General features: G+C 39.4%; 1 protein-coding gene across 5 annotated transcripts in view; it reads left to right on the top strand.

Annotated features, from left to right (window-relative positions):
* Window positions 1–10696, top strand: part of zbtb34 (zinc finger and BTB domain containing 34) — a 17309-nt gene extending 6613 nt beyond the window's left edge. For all 5 annotated transcript variants that reach the window (XM_017417290.3, XM_017417291.3, XM_037975730.1 and 2 more), the window contains exon 2: window positions 4220–10696. In XM_017417290.3, coding sequence (XP_017272779.1) covers window positions 4220–5785 — 1566 coding nt within the window. In that variant the 3' untranslated portion in view covers window positions 5786–10696. The remainder of the gene's footprint in view (window positions 1–4219) is intronic.
* Window positions 10697–10911: the final 215 nt, after the last annotated feature.

Genomic DNA, 10911 nt, shown 5'->3' with positions numbered 1-10911 from the left:
AGTAATATTAGCAGAAAATGCTGAAACAGAAAGAAAAAAGCTGAATTTCAAAGAGTTGAACACAGCTCCATTCATTTTCAATGAGAAAAAAATGGCAGAAAAAGCTAAATATCTGAAACAGCCGAAATTGCACCAATACGAAAAGTCATAGCGGTCTTGTCATTAATGAGCTGAACGTTTTGATATATGAACGGTTGAAATAGCTGAAAAATTGCGGAACGAGTTAGATGCCGAAAAATGTACGGAATAGTGAAAGAAGAATAATAGATAAGAAAGAGAAACATGAAAACAATGGTGTGAATGCTTAAAAGCATTCACACAATTATGGTATTATCATTACATAAGTTTAAAACAGTCTCCAAACAATATTATCGTTTATCGCAATAATTTCTGAGACAATTGATCGCCCAGCAAAATTTGTTATCTTGACAGGCCTACACCCAACTCCTTCTACTAAACCACAGTCTGATAGTTTGTGGTTGTGGTTGTGTTTTGAGTCTTTTTCAAGTACAGCATCTCACTCAGAGACACGTCGAGGACTTGACTAGGGAGGCCAGCTTTTGTACAACCAACAGTTTAGTGAATAAGCCCCACTCCTGAACCACAGTTGTCTGTTTGGGCAAAACCTATTTCTTGTCTTAGGTTTGTATAATCAGTGCGTTTTTCTTTATTTCATTTTATTTTTTCAAAGTGGTGCTGTTGGCGGGTGTGGTTGTCTAGAGAGACAGGCTTAACAAGCGTAGAAAACTGCGAAGTCACTGTTCTCCCCGATTGCTTCAGAAGATTGTCTTTGAAAGCTGCCTCAAGAACAGTTGGTTCAAGTGCGCCAAGCAAAGCAAAACCAGATTTTCCTCTTTCTCTGCCAATTGTCGAATGTACAGTATACCCGTACAGCCTGACTCGTATGACTCCGAACGTTTTACCACAGTCACAGACTGGTACATTTTGTTCAGCAATTTGCATAAAGTTCATCTACTTCCCTGACGATTTCCTTCTTCGCAATAAACACCACCGAATCTAAAGAAAAACAAAACTGTTTCGAGGAAAACATTCAGTGAAGTAAAGAATAAAATTTTCTCTTGATTGTGTTTCTGTGGCACAATCTCCAATAAAACCTTTAGCACTGTTAAAGAATGTTGCACTGTCTGTGTGATATTCATCATGACTGTGATGGCTTGTTTGTTTGTTTGTTTGTTTTTTTTTGTAAAGCTAGGTGAATTCCTAATACCATAGCTTCCAACCTTTTCTCCTTAGAGCCCCCCTTTGTGCACCAACAAAAAAAAAACTGTGGCCCTCCAACACGTGTTCAAATTACCCCAAAAGAGCTGGCTCATTTATGATTAAATTATCGATCATATCTTCCAGGTAATTAGTTTTTTTTTTTCATAAATATTAACAGCCAGTCCTTCAATCTTTTATACTTCTGTAAATGTCAGGTTTGTGGAAGCTGGTTACGAATGTTGAGTAGGTGTTTTTTATTTTTTTTAAATTGTGTCAAGGAGCTGAAGACTGTCTGTATTCCTTCTATTTCATTGCCTTACAATGTGGAATTTAAATGGATTTTTAAGTTGTTTACGTTCATAATTTTACAATAAACAATTATAAATAAACGGATATTAATTATTCAGAAAAAAAGTAAAACTGAGAAATGGCACTCAATCATCTGCGTCATCACGGCCTCTTGCTGCAGTCACAGCAGGAAGTGTCCACATGCTTGGCACATCTAACCACTGGATTTTTTGTCAGTTCATCATGACAGAACTGCTCCAGTTCCTTAACGTTGGATTGGTGCAACTTGTGTCCAACAATGTTACTGAGTTACTCCAGGACACGCAACTAATTGGTTTACCTTAAACTAGCGCGGTGTTGCTTCTGCGTTGTGTTTAGAGTCTTTGTCCTGTTGAAAGGTGAACCACCATCCCAGTCTGTAGTCTCTGAAAGACTCCAACTAGTTCCTCTCAAGTATGTCTCTCTGTATTTTGCTTCATCCATCTTTCCTTTGGCTCTGCCCAGTTTCCCAGTCCGTGATGGAAAACCAAACCTCTCAAGTGAGGCATGATGCTGCCACCACCATGCCTCACTTGAGAGGACTGTGTTCTCAACATGATGAGAGGTGGCAGATTTGCCTCAGACGTGGTTGAGAGTGACCAGTTTAATAAATGGAATTCGGCCATACCTGAGCATACTTAATCAATTACCAAGTAGGAAAATTAAGATGCAGCTGCTACACTGCTACAACCAGCTTGCTGTAGCCTTTTTTTTTTTTTACTCAGGAATTCTCTCCCATATATTATTTTTAAGTATACAAGTTCCATTAAGGGCCATTAAATAAAGAGTTATTTAAGGTTAAGCAAGTACTGTTATATTTTGTCTAATAAAAAAATACATAAAACAACAATAAAACAAGATGTATATTGGCCATTGACTGCCCTTATTTCTAAAAGATCTTCGTCAGTACGAGCCATAGAAAATATTGGGCAACCTCTAGGTGAGAGCACAGTTTTTACTGCCTGCTACACAATTGCTGTTTGTTACAATTTCCTACAACGTTTCTGTATCAGTTACAGATAAGTGTAGCCACCACTTCTCTTAATATCAGATCTTCTAAATCAAATAAGAATTGTACACAAACACAAAGCAGATCCTTAAATAAACATCTGCAGGGTGTCAAAACCATCTCTCCTCCCTCACCGAGCTTAGAGACTGAATGTAATCATCTCTACTGCATGTATGGGAAAGTGTATTACTCGTGATTTTTCTTTTTTTTTTTTTATGGAATTAATTTATTCTCAACAATGCACAAAGTAGCACACAAAAGTCAGTTGGGACTTTTTTCTTTTTTTTTTACCAACTTGTAGCTCCCCTTGACATTTTATTTGTAACTTCAAAAAAGTTAGACTCAGGATGCTGCATTTGTTTGTTGGTCTGTTTTATAAACGGTGATCTTGGCAGGGAAAAGCATTTTAATCAAATTTGTACCAAATGAAGTGGCATCCAAAATGTATTTTATATTATATTTATTTCTTTTAAACGTACAAGCACTTGTAAAAAGCAACCTTTTGAGTAATGGCTATGTTTGATGCAATAAAACTTTTAATAATCATTTCAGTGTGTGGCAGCCCCTGTGCCAATAAAGTCTTCAACCTTCTAAGTTCTCTAGTACCCCCCCCCCAAAAAAAAAAAAGATGGAAATCACTGGCCGAGTACATGAAAATCTTCTACATTCACAGCTTATTTTTCTTTACGTATGCTGGCATGCAAACTGACATTACTCACAGGAATCTTAAACAAGTCAACGTTGCTTTGTTTAGTGTTGGATGATTGTTTAGGAGTAAAATGTTGCACAAATAAGGGACATGAATTAACATCTCTTTAATTATCTTTTGCTTGTCCGTGTACTGGAACATACAATACAGTTTTACCACAGATCAGTAAGTCTTGAAATAGATCCGCTCATAAACTCAAGCTGAGGCATTATTGTAAATTGTTTGGAGTCTTGACATTTGTTTGTTAAGGTAGTTAACACGGACTTATAATTTATCCATGCATTAAAAGGCTCCAGAGATAAACTAATCTTTTGTCTCAACACTTAAACTTTAAAAAATAACCAGTTATAAATGGGGTCTTTAGGCACCTGGTTAGTAACAGGCGGTCACAAAGAAACGTTTTATTACTAATTGTTGGCTTACACTTTGACAGGCGGGAAATTCTATTTTGTCACAAACAAGGTGATTTCCAAAGGGCTATTTTCTAAAAAATGCAGCACACAGTAGATGACCAATTAAATCATCATACATTTCTCAGGTTCTGCTTTTTTTTTTTTTTTCCCTTGTTCGTAAAGATGACATTCAGATACTGTTCATCTGTTGTACGCTTGACCCTTCTTTTGTCCTTCACTTGTTCACTTACCTCATTTTGCTAAGGACACACTTCACAGTATACTGTCATGGTCAGATACAAGGACAGAAAATGCATGAAAACGATCCAAAGTTCACAGGAAAAAAAAATTAGAAAAACTTTAAGAAAGCCTGAGGACTGATTAGGAGCACTTTAAAAGATTATAAGAAACTCTGGGTTGGTGGAATCAAATTATAAATGGATTAATAGTGGTTTTAAATGTTTACGCAGTACTGAAGACAATGACAGACAGCTGTAAAAGCATAATGTGTTTAAAAACCAAAAACTAATGTTTTGCCTCTTTTTGTCTTTTGCTCTTTAGTCTGTCGACAAACTGGAGAAACGTATCCAAGAAATGGACGACGGCAGCTACATCGAGTTTGATGTGCCGGAGTTCAGTAACACCGTTCTTACTCAGCTCAATGAGTTGCGACTGCAAGGGAAGTTGTGTGACATCATCGTTCACATTCAGGGCCAGCCATTTCGAGCTCACAAAGCCGTGCTGGCGGCCAGTTCACCCTACTTCCGTGACCACTCGGCTCTCAGCACCATGAGTGGTCTTTCCATTTCGGTCATCAAAAGCCCTAAGGTGTTTGAGCAGCTTCTCGCTTTCTGCTACACGGGTCACATGTCCCTACAGCTCAAGGATATCATCAGTTTCCTCACTGCGGCCAGCTTCTTGCAGATGCAGGCAATCATTGACAAGTGCACCCAAATTCTGGAGGGCATCCATTCCAAGATCAGCCTCCCAGTCAGTGCCTCCAGCCCAGAGAAGGACAACCTACAGACGAGTCGCAATGGGGTGAATGACAGCAACCTCTTTATAAACCCTACCCAGATCTCCCCCCCTTATTACTCCCGGCAGAATCAGCTAGGCGTGGAAGCACGGTTGGAGGTGGCAGGAAAAGGCCAAAGCAGAGTACGACAACAGCAGCAAGAGGAGGGCCAGTCGGATCGTGGCAGTAGTGACGGGGTGTCAGAGCACGATGCCCCCATGGAGGGTGAAACGGAGCAAGTAGAACTGATTGGGAAAGATGGGCAAGTAACGGATGTGCATGTAAAGATAGAAAAAACTGATAGGCCAACCTACTCAGATAGTTCCTCAGCTGGTGATGATGGTTACCACACGGAGCTCGTGGATGGGGATCAGATTGTGGCTGTTAGCGTGGGCTCTTACGGTCCTGTCATCCAGCCTGCTGCCTACTCTTACTCAGGGCTTTCCTCCTCATGCTTTGTCAACCTGAGCAGCTCCAGTCCGTCTCGCTCCTTGCTCAGTGGTTTCAGAGGTGGGCGAGCTCGAGCCAAGCGCCCACTGGCCATTCCAGCAGAAGTGCTAAGTCATATCAAGGCTGGCTCGGATGATGGCGAATCAGTAGCGGGGGCCACTGGGTTGGAAAACGATATTCGAGAGCGCAGCCTCCGGAGCCAGTGGTATCCCTACAACGAGAGGCTCATTTGCATCTATTGTGGAAAGTCTTTCAACCAGAAGGGGAGTCTGGACCGCCACATGCGTCTGCACATGGGAATTACTCCGTTTGTTTGTAAGTTCTGCGGCAAGAAGTACACAAGGAAAGATCAGCTGGAGTACCACATCCGCGGCCACACAGACAACAAGCCCTTCAACTGTCAGATCTGTGGTAAATGCTTCCCATTTCAGGGCACCCTTAACCAGCACCTGAGGAAGAAGCACATGGGCGCATCAGAGGTTAGCAATCACATTGACTCCCCAGAGAGGCTGGAGGGAAGCTCAGGTCAAAAAGACCAAGAGGATGCTTCCGAGGGGATGGCCTTTGAGGCACAATATGCAGAAGAGGCGCCGGCCAATGAAATGGAGGAGAGTTCTAAATGCAGTCCAGAGGAGGCTCAAGCATCGAGATGCGATTTTTAGGTCCTGCTTCGGGTGAAGCGAGCTTTAAGAAATGATTATTTCAACTCAATCTAAAGTACTCCCGTTTTTGAATCAACTTCTCTCTGCTATAGACGTTTCTCGAGTCAAGGGTTTCTGTCAATTTTGTAAAGTGTGTTGCTAAATGCAGAGGGAAAACAAATGCTTTATAAAAAAAAAAAAAAGAAAGTCATTTAAGCAAAGGGAGTAACAACTTACTATTTTTGAGGTGGTCCTAATAATCAAGACCTCTAGTTGATTTCTCTTTTTATCTTTCCATGTTTTTTAAAAAAAATATTTAGAGTTATATAGGCATGTTGCAATAATTGATAATGTGAAAGCTCTGGTAAGATGCTTGTCATATCACCTTTTTACCTGACCTGTTTTTGCACATGTGGCCACTGGAGGTCACTTACTCACAAGGAATGATTTTTCTGCCAGTGCAAAGCTTCGTGTGACATATCCGTTTAATACCTCATGACACAACTACATACTCATAACAAACAGTGTTTTAACTTAACTGAAACTCACCGGGTTCTACCTCATAGCCAAGAACCTACAATGCACAAACGTGCTCACCTTTTGAATCCGTTTTAGGTTTTTATGTACAGTTTTATCTCATTGCCAAACTCTGTAAGAAATGTTCTTTTAACACAAAGCCTTGATACTTGGGGGGGAAATATTCCTTGCTGATTGTATGGATAAAGAACAAAGTTCTTGTTTCACGGTCAGCCAGGTTAAAATTACGATTAAGAAGGTGCTATGTTGGGAGCGCATTAAGTTTGCTAGCTTATGTGCTTTTGACAAATGTGGGGAAAACAGAATAAGCAAACGGCTGTTATACAATTTCAAGAAAACATTTTTTTTTCTTTTTCTGTATTTTATTATTTGTTCTACAAAACACTTCAGGATTTTATCCCACATCACTACTGGAAGTCTCTCTCAAGTTGGGCCAGGCATGGCTTTAGATGCAGTCATCCATATAATGGGTGAAACACGTCCACGCAGTTAGAAAGTAATTTATATTCCTCTATAGCCTGATGGCATATTTATACATAATTAATGTATGTGTACTAGTTTTAACCTGAGGAAGGCTTCCAATATAAAACTCAGTGTTTGACAGAGACAGGGGTACTCATTGTCAACTTAGCACATAAGGAACAGTCTTGAACAATATGCAAAAAGAATGAACAAAGGAATCTCAGCCATTGTCAGATGGTTTTTATTCCATTATTTGCAAAGTCTTTGTTTCATTTTTTTTTTTCCTTTTCTCTGTTGCGTTCCAGATTTGGAACAGGATTTCCTCATTTGTCAATTCAACTTTATTACATTGTCATAGGTGCGGCATAGAAGAATTAAGGTTAAAATTTAAATGTTTTTAAAAATGTAGGTGGTTGTCCAAAGTGTTGATGCGGTTTGCAGAGTGGGGGTGCCGTTCAGGCGACGAAACCGAGCAAATCTGCGGCAATTTTTATTTCGTGTTTCTGCCCCAATTCAGCAGATGCATATTTACAGCAGTAAATTTTACTGGGTTAAAAAAATTTTTTTTAAAAACCTTGACACTCTGCAATCTCATGAATACTATTGGATACAAGTCATGCATGTGGCATGACTTTTTTATCTATACTCTTTGTGCTATGGGGATCAGGGATGGGTAGTTTTTATATAATATGGCACTTAAAAAGTGTCGGATTAATTGTTTTAAATTTGAAGCTCCGCAAGAAGGTTCTATTTGTGCTACTCTGCTTTCTTAATCGCAATCAAGATGTTAAAGGCCTTTTTTTATTTGTTTGTTTTTAAGAGCACATGCTATATCGATATATATATATAAATATATTTTCCCTGTCTGGCCTATGCTGAATTTGCATAGAACTTACAATTGAATATTTGACAGTTTTCATTTACTTTCTGCTTATTATGCATTTGGTGGGAGAGTATTGTCTGTTTGTCTAAAGTTACATCTGTTCCTTTTTATTTTTCCTTTTTTCCAATTCCTCTGAATGTACAGTCGTCATCTTTACTCTCTGACAGACGAAATGGCAAACCAAAATTTAGGGAGTTTTGCTAAAACATGACTAGAGCTAGCTTTTCTTTCTCCCTGTGTACGAATCAGTCACGAACACTTGTTGTTACAGCGAACTGTCTGTCAGCCTATAAATGTTTACCGGGGTAAAGTTTATATCTGTTCAAAGCTGACACATGCAGGTTTTGTCAACTGCTCTGACCTCACCAAAATCAGATGCTGACTAATTTCAATTTCACACTCGTGGTTTTTGCCCCTTATTTAGACCAAGTATTCATACGTTTAGGAAAAGAAAACGTCACTATTGTTTTATAAATAATGGGTAAAAACTGTTAAATAAGTTTGTGCCATGACCTCTCGCCAAAGACTAATAGGTGACTTCTACAGCCAGTTTTAATGACATTATGTAACTGGATGCTCATTAAGAAGCATAGGTTCCTAAGTTAATGTAGGATTAGTTCATTGCTATTTGCAATTAAAGTTAATTTCTTAGCTATAACAATCATTTCTGTAAAATTTGAGCTGCTTGCTTTGATCATATTGAGTAGTGAAGTCATAAGTAATATATATTAAGCCATACAAAAGCTGATGATAGAAAAGTTGTGCAATAGGTAACATAATTGCTTCAAGTCCGCATAAACAAAAGAGTGAATACTACATAGAGTGGCATCTTAAACTTAGTGCCTTGCCACAAGCTTTATATTTTAGATTCTGGCACTTGGATGCTTGTGCCTCCCTCGTTTTAGAACCGATAAGAGCGATAGAATAATAAGGCCACGTTTCTTTTAAAGTGGTGCCAAGAATGAATAGAAACGAATTTGTGTTATTCTTCATATTACACTCGGCTTAACCGTTGTTTCCGATTCTCACCTAGTCTTTTTTTTTTTTTTCCTTTGGCATGGGGATGGGCAACTGATTTTTAAGGCGTAACTGATTTTGTAGCAGTCGATCACAATCAGACGAGGCAGACGTGCCCATGTGTTCAGAGACTGTACTCTAAGACAATCTGAGCAACGTACTCCAGGTGAAGGAAGGAGCTGCATGATGCTTCCTCTCTGTTCTCTTGGAGCAGCAAACTGCTTGAATATTTAGCAGATAATCTACTGAGTATTTGCGCAGGACAAAACAAACAAAAAAAAAGGAGCATATCCTCATACTGTAGTCGAATTGCACGCTGCTCAACCACAAAATTGTATAAAATTGCCAATTTGAAAGTTGAACTTCAGGCTTTTTTTTGTTTGTTTTTGTTTCATTAACTGTGCACTTATAGTTATTTTTGTTTGTCAAAACTACAGATCTGTTCCATCCGGAAAGTCTTCTTTAACTCCTTATCTACCTGTTAGGGACTCTGTTGCAGTTCCCACGATTATTTTGATAGCTTTTTTTTTTTTTTTCCCTTAAGTGGTGCTTTTGGACTAGTCAGTGTTTTCTCTTTTAGATAAGTTAACAAATTCATGATTGGTTAATGGAGGCAGGATTGTTCGAAGCTTTTAACGAGCTCTAGATACCTTTGTGGTAGTGCATAAACCTACAGAACCAACTGAACTTGACACTCTTCAATCGGCTCGTGGTCGTCCTGTTCGTTCCAGCTCTGGGAGCGAAAGGAAGTTCGTTTGGAGCCACAGTTAATCAACAGGAAGTGTTTACAAGGAAGGCTGTCCGACTACTTTTTGAAATTGCAGCTCGTCCTGTTCCTTTTCTAATAAACTCGCTTCAGGTAGTTGACGAACACTGATACAGGCTTAGAAAAAAAAAAAATCATAAGTCTTCCATGGCTTTTCTGTCAGTTTATGTCCACTGTGTATTATTGAAAGAAAAGCAATAACCTTTTTGGAAGTGAAAGTGGTGTATTGGGATCATCAAGGCTGGTCAAAACAAACTAAAAGTCAGGGAACTGTTAAATGAACGGAGGACCACGATCATTTGGTTTTAGTTTACTTTTTTTTTTTTTTTTTGGACAAGTTAACTTACTGTTAGAAGTATTCAAGTGAGAAAGAAAGAAAAAAAAAGTGATGTTGCGAAGAGATGTTTTAAATGCTCCTGAAGACCCAGTGGTAGTCAGTAAACTGCGACACAGAAACGGCACGTGGTTCAGTTCTAACGCTCCGCCCGGGTCCGAGAACGAAAGGGATCTCTGGGGCCGTGCCGCCGCTGTTTGGGAGCGGGCTGTCTGTCGGCGGGTCGAGGTTTAGTGATCTCCTTTATGGCTCCTCCTGCTTCGAGACGGTGGTTGTAGTTCAAGACCGGAGGGGAAAGGTTTTGGTTGGCCGGCGTTCTTTCTCCCTTTTCTGAATCCTGAAACTGTGCACTATGACGTCTCTGGTTTGCGTGTGTTTTGGTGACAAGGCAAAAAAAAACCAACAACAACCATTGAACTCAGGGTATATCATGCTAAAAAGTGGTCTCATTGGACGTTCATCCTTTGTCCATCGTGTAATTGTGCAGTTCTCTTCAGGCTGGGCGAAACGAGTCTCCAGTCAGCGACTCCCAAGCATTCTGCCTCAAGGTCTCAGCAAGTCCATCATTTACACAGAACTGAAACTCGAGGCCCACTGGAGACCACGAACCGAACCATGACAGCAGAAATGTCCCGTTCTCCTGTTCTCTCCACTCTACACACAACCTCACAACCCAACTGTGAACCTCAGAACTCTACTGTTTTATACAACTATGAAGTAAATGAAGCTAGCTACAGCTGACATTGTATCGATTGCCATTTATGAATTTATTTTATAGCATGAAATAAATATATTTATTCAAATGATATATTTTACTCATAATCATTCTGTGCTGCTTCATTTTGGTTCTTAAGCTTGTAAATTGCCTTTTTATTATTATACATAAAATGTCCATAGAATAATGCGTTTGTAAAATAAAGACGCTGATTTGGATCTCATTTGTCCTTTTCTTTTTGCAAGGCCCAGATAAAAGTGCTGCGTTGAATATGCGCGTCTATAAATGGAGTTACCTAAGAATAAGTGATGTAGTTCCAGCTTTGAACCTCCAGGGGGAGGTAGAGAATAACTTGCCTCCATCAGCTTGTTGATCCTTTTGTTCAATTTCAAATGAGAAGCATATTGAGTTAACACATGGCAATTAAATTTTC

The sequence above is a fragment of the Kryptolebias marmoratus genome, linkage group LG1 (assembly GCF_001649575.2).
Source record: "Kryptolebias marmoratus isolate JLee-2015 linkage group LG1, ASM164957v2, whole genome shotgun sequence".
NCBI lineage: Eukaryota > Metazoa > Chordata > Actinopteri > Cyprinodontiformes > Rivulidae > Kryptolebias > Kryptolebias marmoratus.
This window is presented reverse-complemented; position numbering and strand designations above follow the sequence as displayed.